The sequence below is a fragment of the Lynx rufus genome, unplaced genomic scaffold (assembly GCF_022079265.1).
Source record: "Lynx rufus isolate CCGP_SWC_20201006 ecotype Redwood Valley unplaced genomic scaffold, mLynRuf1.p SCAF_10, whole genome shotgun sequence".
In the NCBI taxonomy this organism is placed as follows: domain Eukaryota; kingdom Metazoa; phylum Chordata; class Mammalia; order Carnivora; family Felidae; genus Lynx; species Lynx rufus.
The window spans coordinates 87,363,360-87,389,477 of record NW_025814824.1 but is presented as its reverse complement, the minus strand read 5'-3'; the positions used below and the strand labels follow the sequence as shown (position 1 = coordinate 87,389,477).

The 26,118-nt window shown below is 49.3% G+C and overlaps 1 protein-coding gene and 1 non-coding gene across 5 annotated transcripts in view; both read left to right on the top strand.

Annotated features, from left to right (window-relative positions):
• KYAT1 (kynurenine aminotransferase 1) overlaps positions 1 to 26,118 on the top strand; it is a 33,958-nt gene that overhangs the window by 6,408 nt on the left and 1,432 nt on the right. For 2 of the 4 annotated variants that reach the window (XM_047070604.1, XM_047070597.1), the window contains exons 2-12: positions 17,697 to 17,909; positions 19,026 to 19,084; positions 20,946 to 21,093; positions 23,216 to 23,365; positions 23,446 to 23,532; positions 23,759 to 23,887; positions 24,765 to 24,885; positions 25,230 to 25,306; positions 25,443 to 25,532; positions 25,642 to 25,828; positions 25,936 to 26,015. In XM_047070604.1, the coding sequence (XP_046926560.1) occupies positions 17,814 to 17,909; positions 19,026 to 19,084; positions 20,946 to 21,093; positions 23,216 to 23,365; positions 23,446 to 23,532; positions 23,759 to 23,887; positions 24,765 to 24,885; positions 25,230 to 25,306; positions 25,443 to 25,532; positions 25,642 to 25,828; positions 25,936 to 26,015 (1,224 nt within the window). In that variant the 5' untranslated portion in view covers positions 17,697 to 17,813. The remainder of the gene's footprint in view (positions 1 to 17,696; positions 17,910 to 19,025; positions 19,085 to 20,945; positions 21,094 to 23,215; positions 23,366 to 23,445; positions 23,533 to 23,758; positions 23,888 to 24,764; positions 24,886 to 25,229; positions 25,307 to 25,442; positions 25,533 to 25,641; positions 25,829 to 25,935; positions 26,016 to 26,118) is intronic. The other 2 variants (XM_047070614.1, XM_047070623.1) reach the window with 1 other exon arrangement.
• TRNAG-UCC (transfer RNA glycine (anticodon UCC)) lies at positions 26,029 to 26,113 on the top strand. Its single transcript has one exon. It is a non-coding gene; the product is annotated as a tRNA-Gly (tRNA).

Below are 26,118 nucleotides of genomic sequence, written 5' to 3'. Positions count from 1 at the left end.
TCTCTCAAAAAAATTAAAATTAAAAAATTATTAAGTTTGTGATACATTTAAATTATACATGATGATTTGATATGTGTATATATTGTGAAGTTATTCCCACAATCAAGTTAATTAATACATCCATCACTTTACATAGCTATCTTTCTTTTTTTCTCCCCCCCCCCCCCCCTTGGTGAGAAGTCTTAAGATCTACTCTCCTAGCAAATTTAAATTGTACAATACAGGGGTGCCGGGGGCACCTGAGTGGCTCAGTCGGTTGAGCGACCGACTTTGGCTCAGGTCATGATCTCACGGTCTGTGGGTTCAAGCCCTGCGTCGGGCTCTGCGTTGACAGCATTGATCCTGCTTGGGATTCTCTCTATCCTTCTCTCTCTCTGTCCCTCTTGCTCTCTCTCGCTCGCTCTTAAAAATAAATAAATAAACTTTGAAAAATTAGACAATGTAGGATTATCAACTCTAGTCACCATTTATATATTAGGTCCGCAGAACTCATTCATCTTTTAGCAAAGATTATACCCTTTCATCAGCCTCTCCCCACTCCCCTTACCCCATAGCCCAGCAGCCACCATTCTACTCTGTTTCCAGCAGTTCAACTTTTTCCCACCCAGATTCTGCACACAGTGTCTGCCTTTGGCTTACTTTACCCAGCATCGCACCTGCCAGATTCATTCATGTTGTAGCAAACGGCAGACCTTCCTTCTTTTTTAAGGCTGGATAACATTCCGTTATATACATAAACCACATTTTCTTTCTCTTTTTTTCCAGTTCACATCAGATTTACTGTTTCATAATAATAGCATGCTTGAGGATAATCACATCACTAAAACATTATAGGACACCAAATGACAAGCTTCTGGAACTCCATTTTTAAATATTCCTTTGTTGGCATTCTGTGAAGGATTTTGAATGCGTTTGCTTTCAATTCTTTCCTTGCAGTCAGACTAGGACGGTGAATTACACTCATTTGAACCAGTGCTCTACATCTCCTCACTTGTGGGTTTGCATGTGTGTATGTTTTGGGTTTTTGACAACGATGTAGTGTGGTGCTTTAGTTTTGTTACAAGACATTTAGGAATCACATTTGAAAACAATGAAAATAATCTGTGTCCTTCCTTTATGTGTGTGTGTTTTCTAACAAGCAAAAACATGACCAACCTTAGTAATTCTGTTTCTCACTGCTCTCTACCGTTTCTCTGCCCAAAGTTCTTGCTGTTCCTTGTACAAACTTAATAATTTCCTGGCCACATGTCTTTGCTTTGGCCGTTTCTTTTCCTTGGAATCTCCCCCTTAACCATCGTCAAATCTTACTCATGTTAAACACCCACATATAAAACAAATGAATTCTTTCTTCATTGTAGTTGGGGTAATTATGCTGTCCTCCAGGACTCCCTTTGTATTCTTTTTTCTCAGGTACCTCATGCTTTCTGCCTGTGATACTGTGGACTCTCTGAGCAAATGACTTGTCATGTTGAGATTATGTTTGAATACGAATAGTGTTTATAATAATGGTATACCTTATTTTCTTATTTTTTCCTATCTTTTAAAAAAATGTTTTTTAATTTTATTTTTTTAATTTACATCCAAATTAGTTAGCATCTAGTGCAACAGTGATTTCAGCAGTAGATTCCTTAATGCCCCTTACCCATTTAGCCCATCCCCCCCCCACAACCCCTCCAGTAACCCTCTGTTTGTCCTCCATATTTATGAGTCTCTTACGCTCTGTCCGCCTCCCTGTTTTTATATTATTTTTGTTTCCCTTCCCTTATGTTCATCTGTTTTGTCTCTTAAAGTCCTCATATGAGTGAAGTCATATGATGTTTGTCTTTCTCTGACTAATTTCACTTAGCATAATACCCTCCAGTGCCATCCACGTAGTTTTCATTCTTTTTGATTGCCAAGTAATACTCCATATATATATATATATATATATATATATATATATATATATATACCACATCTTCTTTATCCATTCATCCATCGATGGACATTTGGGCTCTTTCCATCCTTTGGCTATTGTCGAGAGTGCTGCTATAAACATGGGGGTGCATGTGTCCCTTCGAAACAGCACATCTGTATCCCTTGGATAAATGCCTAGTAGTGCAATTGCTGGGTAGTAAGGTAGTTCTATTTTTAGTTTTTTGAGGAACCTCCATACTGTTTTCCAGAGTGGCTGCACCAGCTTGCATTCCCACATAAACCACATTTTCTTTATCCATCCATCCATCAGTGAACACATAGGATGTTTCCATATCTTGGCTATTGTGAATAATGTAATGAACATGGGAGTATGGGTATCTCTTTGAGAGAGTGATTCTGTTTCCTTTGGAGAGCCACCCTAAAGATTATCCTTGATACATTTTTTTAAAAAAATTTTTAATGTTTACTTTTGAAAGAGAGAGACAGAGACAGAGTGTGAGCAGGGGAAGGACAGAGAGAGAGGGAGACATAGAATCCGAAGCAGGCTCCAGGTTCTGAGCTGTCAGCATAGAGCCCAACGTGGGGCTCAAACCCATGAACCATGAAATCATGACCTGAGCTGAAGTCGGACGCTTAACTGACTGAGCCACCCAGGCACCCGCTTGATACATTTTTTTTTTTTTTTACAAAAAAAATTTTTTTGAGAGAGAGAAAGAGCCTGCAAATGGGGAAGAGGGGCAGAGGGAGAGAGAGAATCCCAAGCAGGCTCCACACTCAGCACAGAGCCCGACACGGGGCTTGATCCAATGACCGTAGGATCAAACTCAGGAGTCAGACGCTTAACTGACTGAGCCACCAGGGTGCCCGCATTTTCTAAAGTAGGCTCGGGGCGCCTGGGTGGCGCAGTCGGTTAAGCGTCCGACTTCAGCCAGGTCACGATCTCGCACTCCGTGAGTTCGAGCCCCGCGTCAGGCTCTGGCCTGATGGCTCAGAGCCTGGAGCCTGTTTCCAATTCTGTGTCTCCCTCTCTCTCTGCCCCTCCCCCGTTCATGCTCTGTCTCTCTCTGTCCCAAAAATAAATAAACGTTGAAAAAAAAATTAAAAAAAAAATAAATAAAAAATAAAGTAGGCTCTACACCCAACATGGGGCTTGGGCTCAGGACCCTGGACGTCAAAAGTCGCATGTTAGATCCACTGAGCCAGCCAGGCACCCCACTGATACATTTTTGTAAAGGAAGAAAACACTTTAGGGGCGCCTGGGTGGCTGAGTTTTTTGTGTCTGACTCTTAATTTCACCTCAGGTCATGATCCCAGGGTGGCTGGCAACACGGAGCTTGCTTGGTATTCTCTCTCTCTCTCTCTCTCTCCCTCCCCCTCTCTGCCCCTCCCCTGCTTATACTTGGCTCTCTCTTTCTCAAAATAAATAAATTAGCATTAAAAAAAAGTTTTAAATAAAAAAGGCAAATGGGCTTATATTGTTCTTCAACAGCTATTTTTTATCACCCTACTTTATAAAAATTGAAGTGAAATTCACATAACCTACAATCAACCATTTTCAAGTGTACAAGTCAGTGGCATTCAGTGTATTCACGATGTTGTGTGCAACCTCCACTCCTCTCTAGTTTCAAAACTTTCTCATTACTCCAGAAAAACACTTCTACCCATTAAATGATCACTCCTCGTCTCTCCCTCCTGTCTCCTGTTTACTACTGACCTCCTTCAGACTGTATGGATTTGCCTATTCTAGATGTCACCTATGAAAAGAATCGTATCCTGTTGTCACCTCCTATGTCTGGCTTCTTTCACTCAGTATGTTTTCAAAGTGCAGCCAAGCTGCTGCATGAGTCGGTATGTCTATTGTTCCTTTCTATGGCTGAATAATATTCCGTTGTGCGGACATACCACCGTGTACTCGTTCATCCACTGATGGACACGTAGATTATTTCCACCTTTTGATAATTATCAACAGTGCTCCTGCGGACGTTCGTGTACACGTTTCTGTGTGAGTGTGGATTTTCATTTCTTTTCAGTATATTACCTAGGAGTGAAATTGCTAGGTTGTAAGGTAGTTCTATGTTTGGACATCATAAAAATTGAAACTTGTGCATCAAAGGACACTAGCAAGAATGTGGTCAAGGTCGTTGATTCCCTTCAAGTCCAACTCCATTCTTTTGTGTATGGCTATCAAGCTGTCGTAGCACATTTGTTGCAAAGATTGTTTCTTCTTGAATCCATTGAATCGTTTTGTCACCCTTGTCAAAAGTGAGCTGACCAGGGGTGCCTGGCTGGCTCAGCCATTAGAGCATTCGACTCGATCTCAGGGTCGTCAGTTCAAGCCACACGTTGAGTGTAGAGATTACTTAAAAAAAAAAAAAAAAAAGACGTGTGTTTAAAAAAAAATCAACTGGCTATAGATATTTAGGTTTGTTTCTGGGCTCTCTGTTCTAGTCATTTGGTCTGGATGTCTGAGTCAGTACCACACTATTTTGGTTACTGAAGCTTTGTAGTCAGCTTTGATATCAACCTGCCTTTTTCATGTAACCTGAACATCTTGATGGAACCTTTCTCATGGATTTTAAAGTGATGGAACATGGATGGTTCTGGCAGGCTGCCTCGCACAGAGAAAGTGTGCAGTAAATAAAAGGTCTTCGGTCTCAGGACAGACCTCAGGGCTATAGAGCAGTCGGCTTCCTAGAGGTTGAGGGGTGAGGCATGGGGAGTTGGAGGCGAGTGGGGCCTGAGAAAGGCCACCTGCAGAGCCACCAGGTGCCTGTGAATGAGGCCCCTGGCGGTCCCTGGGTTGTCCCAGTCAGTGGGAGGACTCTGGACTGGAAGGTCAGCAGGCCCACCTCACGGTAGGCCCGGACAAGCATGCGACCCACTGTGGGCCCCCTCAGTGCAGTGAGGCCACAGTACCCTCCTGTGGCACAAAGGTCACCCTCTGTCCAAATGTGTGGAGTCCCAGGGCCAACTAGGCTGAAGTCTAGGCAGTGCTGGTTCCTTGCGCCCCCTGCTGTCATCTTCCAGAACAACAAGTCCTTCAAACCCTCTCCTTGCCCAGGGCACCACTTTGAACACCTGGTGGTGTTCCTGGGTGAGGGCCACCCACAGGGCTACCTGTCCCTTCCTGGCCTCGGATCAGACCCTCAGTGCCTTCTCCCTCCCCTTCAAGTTTCTGGAAACTGCCCCCACTACACCTGCATGCTCACAGACAGACACAGAGATGTGTGCACATGCTCAAATACAGCCACTCATATTTGCGCGTGAAGTCGTAACCACAAACAATTTACCTACGTTCAAGGTCACATTGTGACTTTCATGGGGCCCTTTCTCCATTAAAAGAAGTATAAATTGTATTTTACAACCATAGGTATAAAGAATGAACATCATCTAGACTGGATTTGTTATTATACGTTCATCATTATTATATTCCCTTTTTCCCCCCTTATTTTAAGATAAAACTCGGGATGCCTGGGTGGCTCATTCGGTTAAGTGGCTGGCTCTTGACATTGGTTCAGGTCATGATCTCACGGTTTGTGGGATCAAGTCCCGTGTCCAGCTCTGTGCTGATGGCGCGAGCCTGCTTGGGATTCTCTCTCCCTCTCTCTCTGCCCCTCCCCTGCTCATGCTAGCTCTCTCTCTCAATAATAATAATAATAATAATAATAATAATAATAAGTAAACATTAAAAAAATTAAAAATAATAAAATAAAATAAATTAAAATTTAAAATAAATTAAAACACTTTCATGGGCTCCTCAACGTATGGTAGGTCCTGAGCACTATGCCTTCTGCAGAGGTCTGATAGAGGAGTCAGCCCTGCCAATGAACATAAGTGAATTCACACACATCTAGCCCCACATGTCATAGTTTCACTAGTGACCCAGTGAGCATTCATTAAGCGCCCACTCTGTTAGGAATATCTATCATTTGCTGGGCATCTTTTATGTGCCGGGCACTAAGGAAAATGCTTTCCATGAATTATCTTATTTTTATTGATTTTATCCACAAGGAGACTGACATTCAGAGAGGTGAAGTGACTTGCCTCAGCTCACACGGCCAAGATCTGCGGGATACCAAAGTCTGTGTTCTACTCCTCCCCGCAGGGGACTATTCCAGGCTCAGTCCCGGGCAGGCACAAAGGGTCTGGCAGCAATAGGACAGATCTGCCCCACAGAGGGTGCAGCGTGATGCTAACTCCCATTCCCCAAGACTCGCCCAGGACACACGCACCACCGCCTACAGGACTGTCCCCTGCAGTGAAAGCCGGAGCCTGGTTTCCAGCTCGAGCCCCGAGGCGTCCAGACTGGTTAAGTACATCCTCATCCAGCACGGGCTCTCCTTGCCCTCTGTGAAGCCAGGGGGCCTTGGCCACCTCCAACCCCAAGACACCACCTTTCCCCAGAGCAGGCAGTGCCCAGAGAGGGTGAGAGGGGCTGAGGTTATGGCAGAGGAGGGGGAAGGGCCATGAGCTGGGTGGGATCTTTTCCCTTGTGAGTGTAACCTTGTGCCCTGTACCGGGCAGTGAGTGGTGCGGACCCTCCTTCGACCTCCAGAAGCTCAATATGAGCGTTAGTTGTTATATTATGTTTATTACCGTGTTTTTGCCTGTTAATGGAGGTGAGGAAAGCACGTTCTTTCCAGGGCCTTTAAAAGGGTCGGATGATCGGAGCGCCTGGGTGGCGTAGCTGGTTAAGCCTCTGACGTCAGCTCAGGTCACGATCTCATAGTTTGTGAGTTTGAGCCCCACGTTGGGTTCTGTGCTGACAGAACAGAGGCTGCTTTGGCTTTTGTGTCTCCCTCTCCCCGCCCCTCCCCTGCTTATTTTCTCTCTCTCTCAAATATAAATAAATAAACAATTTTAGAAAAGGGTCTGATGACCTACAGTCCTTAACACAGAGTCTGGTACAAAGTAAGCACTCAGGAGATTAGAGCTGGTTGTATTAATATCATTCCCAGTGCTGTAATCCAGTGAGATGATAAAGGCATAGTTTAAGGCAAAGGAGCTGTAGTCACTTTATTTATTTATTTATTTATTTATTTATTTATTAAGTTTATTTATTTATTTTGAGCAAGAGAGTGTGAGCCAGGGAGGGGCGGAGAGAGAGAGAGGCAGAGAGAATCCCAAGCAGGCTTTGACCATGTGGAGCCCAACGAAAGGCGCGAACTCACGAACTGTGAGATCACGATCTGAGCCCAAATCAAGAGGTGGACGCTTAACTGACTGAGCCACCCAGGCACCCCTGGATGTAGTCACTTTAGGAGAAAGGGCAGAATTCATAGACGTGTAATGATGTGGGCAAGGGTGTCAGAGAGAGGATCAGCCCTCTGGACACCCGTAGATTTTGGTCAGGAGACAGCAGACAAGGGTCCTTCTAGAGGAGTCAGCAGAACCTTGGGCCCAGAAAAGGAGCATCCATCCTGCATTCGGCCAATCCAAGGAGACCAGCCTTCCCCATTTGCCCGGGATGCTCCCAGTTTTAGCACTGAAGATCCCATGTCCCGAGAAACCCCTCAGTCTGGGCAAGCAGGACAGTTGGTCCCCCTAGAACATGCGGCAGGCACAAGTCGTCTACTGTGACCAGCGCTGAACAGCGCTGAACTCAGACCTGGCCATGGGCTTCATGTCCCGGGGACGAGTGAGGCTGAAGCATGCTGGCACCTTCCCCCTGGTATGACACACTGTGGAATATCCCTCCTTGGACAAGAATCACACTACCCTTTGTTGCTGCAAGCTCTGGGTCTTAGCTACAGGGATCAGGGAATACTTCCTGCAGGGCTCCCCTGGGAAGCGACTCAGTTCTGAGACATTAGAGAGTAAACTCTGGCCAAACTGACTTCTCGGCTCCTGGGATCTCCTAGCGCTCTCCCACTCCCGGGCCTTTGCACCATCCTCTCCGCCTGGCACACTTTCCCAGCTTTGGGATTCAGCTTGAATGCCCCCTTGTGTGGGGAGCCCTCCCAAACTCCCAGCTATGGGGCAGGTGCCCAGGGCGCCCCCTAGTGCCCCAGCGCATTAGTTTCCGGAAGCTACCGAAACAAAGTACCCCAAGCTGAGTGGTTTTACACAACAGAAAGTTTTTCTTTCACAGTTCTGGAGACTAGAGGTCCAGAAGCAAGGTGTCAGCAGGGCCATACTTTCTCTGAAGGCTCTAGAGGAGAATCTGTCCTGTGCTTTTCTCTTAGCTTGTGGTGTTGCCAACAATCCATACTGTTCCTTGGCTTGAAGATGCCTCACCCTAATCTCTGCCTCCGTCCTCACATGGCTTTTTCCTTGTGTGTCTGTGTCTCTTCTATCCCCTCCTCCTCCTCCTCCTCCTCCTTCTCCTCCTTCTTCCTCTCTTCCTCCTCCTTCTCCTCCTTCTCCTCCTCCTTCTTCTTCTCCTCCTTCTTTTTAAATTTTTTCAAGACTTATTTTTGAGAGAGAGAGTGCAAGCAGGGAAGAGGCGGGGTGGGGGTGGGGGGTGGGGACAGAAGATCCGAAGCGGGCTCCACGCCCACAGCAGCAAGTTCCATACAGGGCTTGAACTCATGAACCACAAGATCGTGACCTGAGCCGAAGTCAGACACTCAACTGACTGAACCACCCAGGTACCCCTTAAATTTTTTTTTTTAATGTTTGTTTATTTTTGAGAGAGAATGAGAGAGAGAGAGAGAGAGAGAATGAGCAGGGAGGAGGGGCAGAGAGAGGACTGAGGATCTAAAATGGGCTCTGTGCTGACACCAGAGAGCCCGATGCAGGGCTCGAACCCCCAAACCCGTGAGATCATGACCCAAGCCAAAGTCCAATACTCAACTGACTGAGCCACCCAGGTGCCCCATCTTCTCCCTTCTTCTGAGGACACCAGTCATACTGGATTAAGGTCCAGTATGACCTCATCCTACATTGGTCACCTCTACAAAAACCCTATTTCCAAATAAGGTTCCATTCACAGGCACTGGGGCTCGGGACTCTTCAACACATACTTTCAGGGGACACATTTCAAACCATAACACGTGCCTTTGTGCTTGTCAGGAAATACTTGCTGGATGTATGAAGGAGAGAGTGCTTGTCAGCCTCTTGCCTCCCCATCCCACTTCAACCCTCCACCCTCGCCCGGGGCCCAGCAGCTCAGCCCTGCCAGCGTCTGGTCCCTACAGTAGTCTCAGCCCCTAAGCCAGGGCACGGCCCGAGAAGATTAAAGCTTCTGGACGCAGCTGACGATTAAAGAACATAAGGAGGATGTGTCTCACCTTTGGACAGATAGCTGATGGTCAGCGCTCAGAAACGCTTTGGGTGACTGTGAGGGAAGAGCCTGGGCTGGGTCAGGGTTTAGAAGGGACAGGCTAAGTAGCTGCACTGGTCAGACTGAACTTCTTAAAAGCAGGTGAAGCAGTTGTCTACTTCATGGAATCTTCTAGGGTGGGCAAGCCTGACTATTGGGTTCTAAATTATTTTCCTTCACTTCTCCTTTATAGTGAAGTTAGAGTATTATACTGACAGTTACGAGGTTATGTGAACAGGCAGGCTATATTGGACTTCCGACTTCCAGTCCCACATGGAAAGAGCTTGGGATGTCATCACTCCATCCTAACAAGCAGAAAGCTGAACCAACCGAAAAACCAACACCTCTCCTTAGACCCGTTAGAGAAGTGAGGTCACAGGGCAAACCACTGCCCCCAAAATTAGAAAAACCAGCAGATCCAGAGAATCACAATTTAACCAGAACAGAAACCTCCGCATGGGCCCCATTCAGGGGTGGGAAGACCTAAACGTGACTGAGAAATTGCCAGAGGCTAAGTGTGGACGAGTCTGAGAGTTCAAGATTCCAGGAGGGCCCACAGTCCGGACCTGGTCTGCCACCAGGGTTTTTCAATACAGTGTTACTGAGACGCAAGCTCATTCATTGGTGTATGTGTTGTCCAAGGCTTCTGTCTCCCTGCAACGGTAGAGCTAAGGAGCTGTGACAGAGACGGGATGTCCTGCAAAGCCCACAGTATTGACCCTGGCCCCATACCGGGAAAGTTCTCTGACACCGCTCTAGAAGGAGAGTGGATACAGGGACCCAAGTAGACAGGAATGGCAAGTGTGGCTGGAGGAAAACAAGTGAAAGGGACAGGGCCAAGAAGTGACCTGAGACAGGTGATCTCACATCTGATTTAACAGGGCCTTCTAGTAGACGGTAAAGACTTTGGATTTTATTCTTGGTTCCAGGATTTAGGAAGAGAAAAGCAGCTTCTGGAATCCAGGAGCTGGCCTGGCACCCAAAGATAGGACTTGTGTTCTCTTGAACGTGGACAACCGCACAGAACATCGATATCCAGGAAGAACATTCTGTAATCACGTCTGAACACAGACCAACGTGAACGTCTTCGAAGCCACACAAAACCTAGCGCCCCCTCTCCTGGCACATGTGGGGGGTTGCTTCTACACCTGTGACAGCTAGCCTCGCTCCAGCCCGCCTCCCTACAAATAAGATTTGTGATATCCAACCGTAAAGTGATCCCTGCTTCTGAAAGCGCCAGTCCAGACCAAAGTCCTGCTTCCCTGGACCCTCCCCCAAATCACTCCACCACAGTCCAAATCCTGTAATAAGTTCTAACACCCTCTCGCTGAGACCTCACAGCCCCGTGGTGTGCACATTCCCTCACTCTATCGTTTCAGTCATGGCTGTGCTCTCGGTGGTTTGGAGCTGATGGTATTGATTGACAGGGTTTAGCAATCAAATTAGGTGAGGCCTAATTTGCTGTGAATGAAAGAGAACCCCAAATAACAGCAGCTTAAGCAAGATCTACCTTCCCCTCAAGCCCCAACTAAATCCAGAGATAAGCGATGGTTCCTCCAGCATCAGGGGCCCAGCCTCCTTCCATGTTGTGGCTCTGACTTCCTCCTCGTGGGTGTGGAACGTTTTATTTTTTATTACTAATATTTTTAATGTTTATTTATTTTTGAAAGAGAGAATGCGAGTGGGGGAGAAGCAGAGAGAGAGAGGGAGACAGAGGATCCAAAGCAGGTTCTCTGCTGACGGCAGCCAGCCTGACGCGGGGCTGAAACTCACAAGCCGTGAGATCATGACCTGAGCGGAAGTCATATGCTCAACCCACTGAGCCACCCAGGCGCCCCGGGAACATTTTAAATACATACAGAAGTAGAGAGTAGAGTATACTGACCCTCCCAGTCTCAATCCATGGCCCAGCTTACTTTATCTGTCCCCCCCATCCGTTTCCTATTTCCACCGTCTGGATCATTTGGGATTAGTTTGAAGCAAATCCCAAATATTTTGTCGTAAATACTTCAGGATACATCTCTGAAGCGTGAGGACTGTTAAGAGGAAAGAAAGAAATCCCCAATACCATTAGCACAGCTAACAAATGAAGGATTTCTTCATACCCTACAATACCTGGTCAGTGTTCACGTTTGTCCCTCAGACCACCCCTAACATTTGGGAACCCTCAGTGGAGCCCACACAGCAGGTGTCTAGATATTTACAAGTCTTTTTATTTTTAAGTTTATTTATTTATTTTGAGAGAGAGAGAGAGAGAGAGAGAGAGAGAGAGAGAGACAGTGCGATTAGGGGACAGGCAGAAAGAGAGGGAGGGAGGGAATCCCAAGCGGGCTTCACACTGTCAGCACAGAGCCTGATGCAGGACTCAGTCTCACAAACCATGAGATCATGACTTGAGCCAAAATCTAGAGCCAGCTGCCTAACCAACTTAGCCAGCAAGGCGCACCTAGATATTTACAAGTCTTGTGAAGCCTCGCTGTGGCATTCCCACCCAGCGTCCCACAGCCCACTCCCTGAGGACCATTGGCTAAGGACGCTGTGCTCTGCCCAACCTTTGCTGCCTGGCACAGATTCGAGCCTGAAATGAAGACTAACTAGTCCTAACTAGCCTAGTCCAGCTCCCAGAGGACAGGGGCCGGGTCCCAAGGGAGGCTAGGGCACCATTACCTGGCAAACCTGGGGTGGCTAGCTCAAAACCAAGCAGCCTCTTTCTTTCTGTTTCCCCAGAGCAGAGGTGGGGTGTTCTCTGCCCACACTCTTCCAGTGTGTGCGCTCTCTCTCTCTCTCTCTGGCTCTCAGCCCCACATCTTTGGGTCAGAGAGGTCCAGTTCAACTCATTCTTCCTTCTCCTATAGCCCTACTTTCTCAATCAGTCACCAAACTCTCCTAAGAGATTCATAAGGGAATAAGCACCTTAGTGGGTTTTTGTTGAGCGCTTGTCTTGGGGGGCGAGGGTGGCACCTTGACGGTCATTTCCTCGCTCGCGCTCCCAGGTGCCCGCGCACTGCGTCTGGTTGGTACACCTGCCCCCTTTGCCTCTCAGCTTTCTGTTCCGAAAAAGTCGGATCTACAGAAAAGGCAAAAGAACCGTGCAGTACCCACACCGTGCCTCCCACCTAGCGTCAGCCCTCGCTCGCAGCGCACCGCATTTGCTAACACCTCCCTCGTTGCCCTGCCCTTGTGGATGCCTGTCTTTGCTGAATCTCTTGAAAGCAAGTTGCAGGCATCCTGACCCCTCACTCCTCAATACTTCACGTGCCTCCTAAGAATGCCATCCGTCCCCCCAACACAAACAGCCCTCGTTATCACCCCAAAGAAACTGACCATTGATCCAGTGACGTCACCTGACGTACAGGCCATATTCACATTTCTCCCACGGATATGTATTGGGAACTTTCACTGCCTTAGTGCTAAGGATGATGGATTTCTGAGTACAGCCATCCCCTCAATCAGGCCAGTAAGAGAGACATTCCTGTGGCCACCACAAGGGCACTGCCTTTTTTTTTGTTTTATTTATTCATTTTTAATTTTTTTAATGCTTATTTATTTTTGAGAGAGAGAGAGAGAGAGAGAGAGTGCGAGCAGGGGAGGGGCAGAGAGAGAGGGAGACACAGAATGCAAAGCAGGCTCTAGGCTCCCAGCTGTCAGCACAGAGCCCAACGTGGGGCTCAAACTCATGAACTGCAAATGTTTTTTTTAAGTTTATTTATTTTTGAGAGAGAGAGAGAGAGAGAGCGAGAGAGACAGAGCAATAGGGGGAGGGGCAGAGAGAGAGAGAGAATCCCAAGCAGGCTCTGCACTGTCATCTCAGAGCCCAACGCCGGCTTGAACTCACGAAGCATGAGATCATGACCTGAGCTGAAACCAAGAGTCAGATGCTTAACCAACTGAGCCACCCAGGCGCCCCTATTTTGTTTTTTTAAAGATTTTTATCTATTTTTATTTATTTATTTTTTAATGTTTATTTGTTTTTGAGAAGAGAGAGACAGAGCACAAGTTGGGGAGGGGCAGAGAGGGAGGGAGACACAGAACCTGAAGCAGGTTCCAGGCTCTGAGCTGTCAGCACAGAGCCCCACACGGGGCTCGAACTCACAGACTGTGAGATCATGACCTGAGCTGATGCTTAACCGACTGAGCCACCCAGGCGCCCCTATTTTTAAGTAATCTCTACACCCAACATGGGGCTTGAACTCACGACCCCAAGATCAAGAGTCACACACTTCACCCACAGCGCCAGCCAGGTGCCCCTAAACCTTGGTGATTTTTTTAAAGTTAATTAATTAGTTTATGTATTTAGAGAGAGCACGAGCACGCACTCAAGTGAGCACGGGAGGGGCAGAGAGAGAGAATCCCAAGCAGTCTTCTCTGTATCGACAAGGCAGAGCCCGACGCAGGGCTCGAACCCACGAACCTCGAGACCATGACCTGCGCCAAAACCAAGGGTCGGGCACTCAACCGACTGAGCCACCCAGGTGTCCCTAAACCTTGGTGATTTTTTAAAATTTTTATTGAGATAGAACGAGACACATACCAAATAATTCAACCATTTAAAGTGTACTGTTCACTGGCTTATGGTATATTCACACCACAGTCTAGTTTTAGAATTTGTCCCTCGCACCAAAGAGATACCCAGTAGCCATAGCGGTCATTCCCCATTCCCACCCTCAGACTCCCACCCCCCAGTGCAAGGCAATCACTGATCTACTCTGTCTCTATAGCTTTGCCTCTTTCATACAAACGGAATCATGTAAATTGTGGGCTTTTGTGACTGGCTCCTTTTACTTAGCATAACGTGTCCAGGTGTATCCGTGTTGTAGCCGAACCTCATTCCCTTTTTTTTGCCCAATTCTAGTCCATCATGTGGATGTACCACATTTGGTTTATCAACTGACGTCCACCAACTGACAGATGGTTTCCGCTTTAGGCTGTTATGAATAATGCTGCTGTAAAAATGCACGTACAAATCTTTGCGTGGGCATAGTTTTCATTTCTCCGGAGTCTACACCTAGGAGTAGAATTGCTGGGTCATGCGGGGAGTCTGTGTGTAAACTTGGAGGACCCTGCCAAACTGTTTCCACAGTAAAACAGCCAAATGTACAATGGCACAGCTGCCATGTTACATTCCCAGAAGCAATGCGCCAGGGTTCCAGTTTCTCAGCATCCTCGAAGCGTCTTTCTTTTTTTAAGTGTATTTATTTGTTTTGAGAGAGAACAGGAGCTTGAGCGGGACAGCGGGAGAGAGAGGCGGAGAAAGGATCCCAAACAGGCTTCGTGCTGTCAGCACGGAACCCAACGTGGGGCTCAAACTCATCAACTTTGAGATCGTGACCTGAACCGAAATCAAGAGTCAGGTGCTTAACCGACTGAGTCACCCAGGCGCCCCAATTCTTGAAACATCTTTAAACATTTGTAATTGTCTGGGGCACCTGGGTGGCTCAGTCGGCTGAGCAACTGAGTTTGGCTCAGGTCATGACCTCACAGTTCGTGAGTTCAAGGCGCACCTCGGGCTCTCGCTGCTGTCAGCCTGTCAGCGCAGAGCCCGCTTCAAATCTTCTGTCCCCCTCTCTCTGCCCTTCTCCTGCGTGCGCTCTCTCAAAACTAAATAGCCCTTAAAAAAAAATTTGTAATTATCTGACTCTTGTGGTTGATTGGTTGGTTGGTTGGTTGGTTGGTTGGTTTTTTTCCTGGTGCCCAAGACTATTTAATGCACCCTCTGGTAGTTGGGCCAAAGAGAGACGGGGACGGTGTTTTGGGGGAGGGGTGGCAATGCAGTTTCTTTTTGCATTTTGATCTTAACTGTAGCCACCTTGCTGAGCTTTGGTTAGTTTTAGCGTTTGTGTATTTGTTTGGATCATTGTGTGCAGTCAGCCATAGCCCTTGCAGATAGTGGTGGTATTATTTCTTCTGGGTCTTATACACGTAACTTCCTCTTCTTGTCCCACCAGCTAGGACTTCCAATATGGTGTTGAAGGAAGTGATGATAGAGACCTCTTTGAATTTCGTTCCTACTTTAAAGGGAACTTGTTTTGCTGGTGTGCCTGGACGGCTTGGCCGGTTGAGCATCCTGACGCTCGGGTCATGATCTTACAATTCAGTTCGTGAGTTCGAGCCCCGCGTCGGGCTCTGCGCTGACAGCTCGGAGCCTGGAGCCTGATTTGGATTCTGTGTCTCCCTCTCGCTCTCTGCCCCTCCCCCACTCGCCCTCTGTCTCTCTTTCAAAAATAAACATTAAAAAACGTTTTTTTTTTTAATAAAGGGCATTTGTTTTGCCATTGAGTTTCTAGTTGATAAACTTTCTGTATCCTTACAACACTTGTAATTATCCTTGTTATTTGTAGCAGCCTTCTAGTGGTATAAAGTGGCCTTTGCCCAGTGACTAAGGATGCTGAGCACCTTTTCATGTGCCTGTTAGCTGTTTATCTATCTTCTTGGGGGAAATTCAGGTTTATGATTTGCAGATATTTTCCCCCCATACTTTTGTCTTTTCACTTTTCTTGATGGTATCCTTTGAGGCACAAAAGTTTTTAATTTTGATGAAATCCATTGGTTCTGTTTTTTCTTTTGTTGCCTGTGTCTTTGGTGTTATATCTAAGAAATTGTCTTCTCACTGAAGATCACAAAGATGGGGCACCAGGGTAGAGTCAGTCGGTTAAGCATCTGACTCTTTGTCTCTGCTCAGGTCATGATCTCCAGTTCGTGGGTTTGAGCCCCGAGTCAGGCTCTGTGCTGACGGGGCTGAGCCTGCTTGGGATTCTCTCTCTCCCTTTCTCTCTCCCCTCCCCCACTCGCACTGTCTCTGTCTCCCTCAAAATAAACTTTAAGGGGCGCCTGGGTGGCGCAGTCGGTTAAGCGTCCGACTTCAGCCAGGTCACGATCTCGCGGTCCGTGAGTTCGAGCCCCGCGTCAGGCTCTGGGTTGATGGCTCGGAGCCTGGAGCCTGTTTCCGATTCTGTGTCTCCCTCTCTCTCTGCCCCTCCCCCGTTCATGCTCTGTCTCTCTCTGTCCCAAAAATAAATAAAAACGTTGAAAAAAAAATTAAAAAAAAAATAAATAAACTTAAAAAAATTCCTTTAAAAAATATATCACAAAGATATACTCCTCTTTTCTTCTGGGGGTTTTATAGTTTGGGCTCTTATATTTAGGTCTGTGATCCACTTTGAGTTAGTTTTGTGTATGGTGTGAGGTAGGGGTCCAAATTCATTCTTCTGCCTGTGGATAACCAGTTGTCCAGTACCATTTGTTGAAAGACTGTTCTGGCCTCACTGAATTTTCTTACCATTCTTGTCAGATGGCAATTGGCCATAAATGTGTGAGCTTTATTTCTGGATGCTCAATTCGATTCCGTTGATTTCTATGTCTGTCCTTATGCTAGTACTACCCTTTGTTGGTTCCAGTAGCCTTTCAGTAAGCTTTGAACTTGTGCAGTGAGTCTGTCAATATTTTTCTTGCTTTTCAAGACATTCACTTTTTAAATGTATGCCTTTAAGTCTCCTTTAACCTATCGTGTCCAAGATAGGTTTTTCCTTTGCACTTTATCTGTTGAAGAAACAGGGTCATTTGTGGATCGCCTCTCCATGGTGTCATTTAACATGTTCTTCTGTCCCTTGTGTTCTAGCAATCCAAAGGCATGATCTTATTTAGATTTGGTTTTAGCACAGGAATAATTTGCAGGAGGTGTGTGTGTTTTCAGAGTCAGCACAAAATGTGGGGTTGACTCTCCCTGTGATGTTAGGGGCCATCCATGATCTTCCCCTGGATCTTTTTTTTTCATTAAAGGTAATTTACATTTTGAAAGGGTCACTCTGACTGCTGGGGATGGAGGAGTTGTAGGTGTGAGAGATAATCATGCAAAAAAGCACTTGTGGGGCTCCTGGGTGGCTCAGTCGGTTAAGCATCCGACTTTGGCTCAGGTCATGATCTCACGGTTTATGAGTTTGAGCCCTGCAGCAGGCTCTGTGCTGACAGTGCATAGCCTGCTTGGGATTCTCTCTCTCTTCCTGTCTCTCTGTCCCTTCCCCATTTGTGCTTTCTCTCTCTCAAAATAAATAAATAAACTTAGGGGCGCCTGGGTGGCTCAGTCGGTTGAGTGTCCGACTTCGGCTCGGGTCATGACCCCACAGTTGACGAGTTCAAGCCCCTCATCGGACTCTGTGCTGACAGCTCAGAGCCTGGAGCCTGCTTCTGATTCTATGTCTCCCTCTCTCTCTGCCTCTCCCCTGCTCATGCTCTGTCTCTCTCTGTCTCAAAAATAAAGGTAAACATTTAAAAAAATTTTTTTTAAGAAATAAATACTCCCTCTCTCTCTGCCCCTCCCCTGTTCATGCTCTGTCTCTCTCTGTCTCAAAAATAAATAAACGTTAAAAAAAAAAAATTAAAAAAAAAAAAGAAATAAATAAGTAAACTTTAAAAAAAAAAAAAAAGCACTTGTTGCCACACCTCTCACACAGTGACCACTCAGTAAAATTGCCCTTACTGTTGTTGTTGTTGTTGTTGTTGTTGTTGTTGTTGTTGTTAGAGCTGTGTGTGTGGGACCCACGCCCTGGGCTCAGAGCCATTTTCTGGCCAGAGCATTCTCCTCCCTCTCTTCTGCCCCTGGAGGGGAAGTTGCCAGTGTCCCGAGGCTCTGGGAGACATGTTCAGGAATGCGGCAGCCATCTCTTTACAGCTGATGGGGCCCCTCCAGAGAAAGAAGGCTGGAACTTCTGTCACTCGGTGCTTGCACCAGACTGTAAGTGCTCCAGCCCCGTGTGATTTGCCGCTTAACCCGGGGCCCCTGAGATCTGGCCTGGTCCTGGCTTCAGAGCTGTGCATGAGCTTCCTCTTTCAGTAAGCCTTCCTGGACTGCAACCTGGCTGGGGACCCCTCTCTTGCTCTTGCCTCTAATGTAGAACTCAGAGCTTTGCATCTGAACAGTCTGCATTGTGCCGCTGCCTCCCCATCATCCCCGGAGCCCAGCCCCGGGTTCAGGTTCGGGACGAGGTAGGCGCTCAATCGACATTGGCCGAGGAATACGTTATGCAGAAGTCCAAGCAAGAACAGGCACTGTTTCCTCACTTATGCAGTTACCGTCTGACATCCTTGCAGGTCGTGCCTTTGCCCTCCCAAGTTTCCGCGGTTCCCCCGTTATTTTTATCTCCTTGAACCCATTCAACTCCATTCACCTCTTCTGTACTCTCTCTCTCTCTATGCCCCTCCACCCCCTACTCCATACCCCACCTCAAACTTCCCTGAAGTCCACTTTCTATCCCCCACCGCCACCCCAACTCATCTTTGTTCTGTTTTTTTAAGAAATTTAAAAAAAATTTTAATGTTTATTTATTTGATATTTATTGATATGCTGTGATAGAGGAGGATGGGATACTGTGGGAGCAGAAAGAAGGCAAGGAAATCTGGGGGAGATCAGGGAAGCCTTCCTGGAGGAGGTAACACCTAAGCTGAATCCTATATATATATATTTTTTTTTTTTAATGTGATTTTCTCATCTATACAATGAGCCCAGCAAGATTGTTCTGAGTTTAGCCAGACCTCTGTAAGGGAACCTGCTGCTGTCACCTTTACCTTTGTGCTTCTCCTGCCCTCTTCCCCCTTCCTCTTGCCCCTCCTCCTCAGCCGGCCTGAATCTGGTCCGAATCTGGTCCATTTCAGAGCACGAGGAGTCCAGACGGGCAGGTTGGGCCAGTGAGGCTGTTGGGATGGGGCGGAGCCAGGTGCGAGGGTTGGCTGGAGCCCATCCTGCTATTGGGGAGTAAGGATCTGCATCTGCCCCCCAGAGGGGCGGGGACTGTGGCCAGAAAAGATCTGCACGTCCACCACTCTGACTTTCTTCTGCTCGCTCTGTCTTCAGCTCACCATGGCCAAGAGGGTGCAAGCTCGCAGGCTGGACGGGATTGACCATGACCCATGGTGAGCTCCGCGGGGCTGGGGAGGTGTGCGGGTGTCCCGTCGAGCGTGGGGGCTTGGGGGCGGGGCGGGACGTCCCTGGGTTTGCAGGAACTCAGCGGAACCCAGGAGGGCCCCCTGCCTTGCCAGGACTGTGAGATTTGCAGCCACGGCCCGTGAAAGGTGAGACTTGAAGCAGCAGACCTGGGTTCGAATCTCAGCTTCACCCCCACTTGGCTGTGGCGGGCGTGGGGGTGCGGGTGCAGGTACAGTGACTCATGTGCCTTATGACTCATGTGCCTTATGTAGCCTTACGAAAGCTACCGCCATTACCCAGGCACCCGGCTCAGGGCTTTCCACGGATTTTATTTCACACTTAGTACGGAGTAAGAGAAGGTGAGATACAGGCAGCTCTTTACTGGGCATTTGCCGAGGTTAATTTCTTTTTTCTTGACTTGTTCTAAATATGAAAGGAGCATGTGCCCACTGTTACTAGTGACACAACGGATTGCAGTGGGAAGGTGTGTAAGAAAAATGTAGGGAATCTTCTTAATCCCTCCCTGCCTTTGGCCAGCGGCATTGGCCTGTACTTAAAAAAAAAAAAAAAATGTTGGTAGTTGTTTTTATAAAGCATGGGACGGTTTTTTCTTTCAAACTCCCCTCGTGAAGGCTGCCGCCTTCAGTCCTCTGTCTGAGGGAGGCTGGGCAGCCTCGCAGGCTTTGGCAGGTAGGGTAGAGTCCAACTTGGAGGGAGGAAATGACAAGGAGGCAGGATGGGAGAGGGGGCAGTACTCTTTCCTGGCTCACAGACCGGCAGACTCTTGGACCCAACACCCCCACTGAGGCCAGGAGAGGTCAAGTCTCATGCAAAGGCAGGGCAGAGCAGGAGCGGGCCTGGGGGGTACATATGGGGCAGGTGGGGGGGGGGGAGGGGAGGGGCGGGTGCTAGGAGGATGAGACCAAGAGAGTCAGGACAAAAAAGGGTCCCAGGTTCCTGCTGACCCGAGGGTGGTGGCCTGGGGATCAGGACCTAAGAGACCCAACCCAGAGGGCAGCTGGACTCTGTAGGGCATTTGAGCCTGGCTGTCCCCTGTCCCCATCACCCAATCACCATGGAATGTCCACCAGCTGATTTTGCCTCTCAGCTCTGCTATTAGCTGCTGTGTGACTCTGGGCAGGTCACTAGCCTTTCTGAGCCTCAGCAGCTCTGTGTATCTTCAGAGGCATTGTGGGGCTCTGGGAAGAAAAGGACGGATTTTCGATGGAACAGTTATTTATTGTTATGCAAATTCAACTCGGCCAAGCCTGACTCCTCTGCTCCCAACCAACCTGCAGACCACACACCAGCCTCCTCATCCAGCCTCTCAGCCTCTCCCTCCATTTCCCTGGAGAGGTGGCCACCAGGTAGGGCCAGAAGAAAGGTTGTCGGAGGCCAGAAGTGGCTGATGGGAGGCCTGGTGGTCCAGCTGTGGTGCCGACAGATGCACTAATGGTGTGTGAAATCCACCTGCGGAGACTACACAAATATTTCCAAAGAATAAAGTGGGATGAGGCAGGGCAGGATAGGCTGGGGAGTCCTGTGATTGACCACACCGGAAGGAGAATACTGATTCCATGTTTGTGCTCCATGGGTTTGTGATGTGAGCATTTCTTACCATGGATCTTGGTCGGAAAGTTGGAAATCCCGGGGGGCTGAGATGTGGGATTGGTACAGTGCTTGGCCCACCCGACCTCAGATCAGGGACCTGTGGGTTTGGACCCTCACGCAGGTCTCGGGCTGGGGCAGGTGCCAGCTCTCCGGTTGTTCTGGAATGAGCCCAGTGCATCATCCTGTCCTGGAAGCAGGTCCAGGCGGGCAGGTGCTGACTCTCCATTTGTTGCTCAGGGTGGAGTTTGTGAAAATGGCCAGTGAATGCGATGCTGTGAACTTGGGCCAAGGCTTCCCCGACTTCCCACCCCCAGATTTCGCTGTGGAAGCATTTCGGCACGCCCTCAGCAGCGACTTCATGCTGAACCAGTACACCAGGGCATTTGTGAGTCTCCCAGCCCCGTCCAGAGCCCCGGGACACAGGTCTCAAGGAAGCCCCCGGGAGGAAGGGGCAGAGCCCAGGGAATTGAATGTGGCCACAGTTCAGTGTTCACGGAGTGTCTCCTGTGTTCCAGGCCCTGGGACAGCTCACGATCTAGGGAAAGGCAGACAAAAAACTATGAGCCGGGACCTCATGGCCTAGTGGGAAAAGCAGATTAAACAAACAAACAAAAGCAGAAAACAGGCAGTTGATACGCTGTGATAGAGGAGGATAGGATACTGTGGGAGCAGAAAGAAGGCAAGGAAATCTGGGGGAGATCAGGGAAGCCTTCCTGGAGGAGGTAACACATAAGCTGAATCCTGAAAGGCACGCTGCTGGTTGATTTGACTCTAAGTCCAAACTCTTCTGGTCAAGGTCACAGAGTAAAATATCCACCAGTTCTTGGAGTAAAGGTCCCTCTGGCTCCACCATTCAGAGATAACCACGCCCAACAGTTTGCTACTTTGCTGAAGAGTGTTTAGACTTTTAAACTTTTTAACTTTTTAAAGTGCTTATATAAACACACACACACACACACACACACACACACACACACACCCCTAACATGTGAGGTTTGCATTTTTTTAATCCAAATGGACTCATATACTGTAATATTCTGTAACCTGTTTATTTCACTAAACATCGTGTCATGGGCAACTTGCCACGTCAGAATAGCCAGCATAGCCTCATTCTTTTTATTTTTCAACGTTTATTTATTTTTGGGACAGAGAGAGACAGAGCATGAACGGGGGAGGGGCAGAGAGAGAGGGAGACACAGAATCGGAAACAGGCTCCAGGCTCTGAGCCATCAGCCCAGAGCCCGACGCGGGGCTCGAACTCACGGACCGCGAGATCGTGACCTGGCTGAAGTCGGACGCTTAACCGACTGCGCCACCCAGGCGCCCCCCTCATTCTTTTTAATGGCCACGTGGTATTCCATTGCTTAGCTGTGCTATAATTTATTTAACAAGCCCTGCACTGATGGGCTGGCTTGGATAGCTCACTATTATAAGCAATGGCACAGTGAATATTTCTGCACACCCGTGTGAGTGTTTCTCTTAGATCCCTGGAAGTAAAACTAGAGAATCAAAGGGTCTAAGCATGTAAACATGTGGTAGACATTGTCAGATTGCCTTCCAAAAAGGCTTACATCCCCACCAACAGACTGGTCACAGACCTGGCAGGAAAGTTCGTTCTGTAGAGAGACCACCCATTTGTCCTAGACTCTTGCCAATCTTTTTAATACTGATATTATATTCTTATAATATTAGAGCAATCTTTCAATGTTGCTTTTATTTGCTTTTCCTCAATTATGTGTGTATTGGGCATCAACACTTTTTCTTTCATGACCTACTTCATTTTTTTCGTTTAGGTATGTATCTTTGTCTTGTTGTTTTGTAAGAGCTCTTTATATATTAAACATCTTACCTCCTTCTCTTAACTTGCAATGTTTGTCTTTTAATTTTGCTCATGGTATATTTTCCTGTACAGAAAATTTTCTGTGGTCAAATCTGGTTTAGTGGATTATTTAGTTAAGTTCTAGACCGCGGGTTTCAGTCACTTGGCTTAGCCTCGAGTGTTTTATAAGTGTCCTCAGCAAACAAGCGTACAGATCCAACCTTCCTCTCAAAGCAGGGTGCTTCCAAAGCCGTGATGTAAAGGCCTATTCCTGCACCTCGACTGTGCATGACCTTGAGCAAGTCATTTCCTGTCTCTGAGTCTCTGTTTTTCTACCAGTCGAATGGTGGGAATCATGTCTTGCAAGGCTGCTGGGATGATCAGATGGCACGAATGTCCTTCTTAAACTGAAATTGTGGAGTTGCCGCTACTGTGGGGCTCTGTTGGACTGTGCTCCGCGAAGGCACGCGCTCTGTCTGGGTCTCCACCAAATGCCAGCCCTGGGCATTGGGACCGCACAGAACAGGCTTGATGACAAGCACTGGTAGGGGAGATAAAAGAACTCACCCAACTTGAGCCAACATTGCCTCAGGCCTATTGCTAGAAAGTGCTAGAACCGCCTGGATGCAGCTGAGCGGGAGGGTGGGCCCAGGCCGAGCCAGGGGGCTGACCACTGCTGTCCTGGCAGGGTTACCCACCCCTGACAAAGATCCTGGCAAGTTTCTTTGGGAAGCTGCTGGGACAGGAGATAGACCCACTCAAGAACGTGCTGGTGACTGTGGGTGCCTATGGGGCCCTGTTCACAGCCTTCCAGGCCCTGGTGGAAGAAGGAGACGAGGTGAGTGATCGAGGCTCGGGCCCGGTGGGGATGAGGGTCGGGGGCCGTACTGACCCCAGCTAATCAGATCCTTTCGCTAGGTCATCATCATTGAGCCCTTTTTTGACTGTTATGAACCCATGACGTTGATGGCGGGGGGTCATCCTGTGTTTGTGACCTTGAAGCCGGTGAGGACGCTGGTTGGGGTGTGGGAGGCGGAGGGGTCCCAGGGGTGTGCTGTGTTGGCTCCTGGGAGGTGGGAGAGAAGGAAGAAAAGGAGGCCAGTTTCTCCAGGATGGGGGAGGCGTATCCAGAGTCCCCGAGGAAAAAAGGACTGTGGGAAGGAGGGTCAGATCCCTGGAGCTGAATGTCATGTTGGTAATTATTGCCACCACACCCCACCTCCTCTTACAGGGCCCCACTCGGGATGGGGAACTGGATTCCAGCAGCAACTGGCAGCTGGACCCCACAGAGCTGGCCAGCAAGTTTACCTCTCATACCAAAGCCCTAGTTCTCAACACACCCAACAACCCTGTGGGAAAGGTACCTGAGAGAACTCCTTCCGGGGGCCCCTCCAGACTGGGTTCATGTCTTTGCTGTGTCAGGCGCCTCAGTTTCTTCATCTGTGAGATGGGAGGTCAACCTGTAATGTAAGCTGAGGACCGAGGTCCCAGGGACAGGGGCAGGAATCCCCAGGGAAGTGGGGCAGGCTGGGTGTCTCCATGACCTCCCTGAGACCCTGGGACCGTGAACTCGCCTTTCGGAGTGTCTTCTCACGGGTAAAATGGGAACGTGACGGAACCGATGTAGAGGAAAATCCAGTCTTCCAACTGGGTGTCTCTCCTCTCACACAACCACTGTGCTTACCACACTCTGACCTCGGACTGGGGGAGAGGGGGGTCCCACGCGCAGCAATTCTGCAACACCAGCTGGAGTAGCGTCAGGTCCCGCAGGTTAGGGCTCCGTCCCACAGGGCTGCCCACCCTTCAGGATGGGGCTGAAAATCCCAAGCTTCTAATCACAGATCTTTCTGGTGACCGGCCCCATCCCAGAGCCACCCTGGTGCCTACCCAGGGTGTTGCCTCATTAGAACAAAAAACAGTGCTCTTATCACTTGGGAATTTGGGAGGGTTTCGGGAGCCCTGTGTCGGGGACGGATGGGGGTCCGAGATCAAATATTAGGACAAGATAGGCTCCTGGCGCTCTTGTTACTGAGAGATTTACGAGGGTTTTAGGAGCGCTGAGCCAGGAACCTGGTGCAGAGACCAGTATGTATATTTTCCGTCATCTGGCAACAGACCTCCCGGGGTGAGAGTTGCCGGGATTCAATGAGATGGGGTGGAAGGGCCCTTGGCCGTGGGTTGGCAGTACCTCCTCATCCCTCTGAGCAGGCCTCTCGGCTCGGGGTCGGTCCCCACAGGTGTTCTCCAAGGCGGAATTGGAGCTGGTGGCCAGCCTGTGCCAGCAGCATGACGTGATCTGCATCGCCGACGAGGTCTACCAGTGGCTGGTCTACGACGGGTACCAGCACGTCAGCATCGGTGAGCCAAGCCGACCTGGGTGCCCGCGTTTCCCCCTGGACTTTTGTGGCTGGGCCCCGGAGCCCAACCCGGAAGTCAGTGCCAGCCCGGCCAGTTCGGACCCGTGGGTCTGGAGCCCCACCGGTCAGGTAATCTGGGGCAGCGGCCTCACCTCTCTGAAAACGGGGTGGCACAGTGGTGCCGCCTCCAGGGCTGCCATGAGACATGCGCTAAGTTCGGTAAATAGCTTATTAGCACGTGGAGTCCAGAGTGTTGCGAGCCCGCGTGCCCACCGGGGCCCAGCCACCGCCCCTCCCCTGCCCCTCCCCCCGGGCTCAGCAGCCGCTCTCTTTGACCTTGAGCAGCCAGTCTTCCTGGTATGTGGGAACGCACCCTGACCATTGGCAGCGCTGGCAAGACCTTTAGCGCCACTGGCTGGAAGGTGAGTCGACGAGGGTAGGGGTACCGCCGCCCGCCGTGATCCTGGGAGGCCGGGTGAGGCTGCCCTCCCTGGGGACTGAGAAGGGGTGTGGTGAGGCCCCGAAGGGCCTCACCGCCTCCTCGTGTTCCTGGGCCAGGTGGGCTGGGTCCTGGGCCCGGACAGCCTCATGAAACACCTGCGCACAGTGCACCAGAACTCTATCTACCACTGTCCCACGCAGGGTCAGGTGAGGAGAGGCAGGGGACCCCCGCCGCGGGGGGGAGGAGCAACGACAGGCCCCAGGCGGCCCAAGGGTGGGATCGGCCCCAACCTGTTTGTCCGTCCACCCTCCCCAGGCGGCAGTGGCCCAGAGCTTCGAGCACGAGCAGCTTCACTTTGGCCAACCCAGCAGCTACTTTGCGCGGTTCCCGCAGGCCATGCAGCGCACCCGTGACCAAATGATATGCAGCCTGCAGTCTGTGGGCTTGAAGCCCGTGGTCCCCCAGGGCAGCTACTTCTTCATGACAGACATCTCAGACTTCAGTGAGCCAGACTGGCCAGGCTGGGCGGTGGGGGGGGGGGGGGGGGGGGGGGGGCGGGGAGGCGGCCCTGGAGGCTGCCCAGGGCTCAGCGTGGCTTCTGTCCCCCAGAGAGCAAGATGCCCGACTTGCCTGGTGACGTGGATGAGCCCTACGACAGACGCTTCATCAAGTGGATGATCAAAACCAAGGTGGGTCTGGGACGCCTGGGTGGCTCAGTCGGTTAAGCTTCTGACTTCCACTCAGATCGAGATCTCACGGTCTGTGGGTTCAATCCCCGCGTCGGGCTCTGTG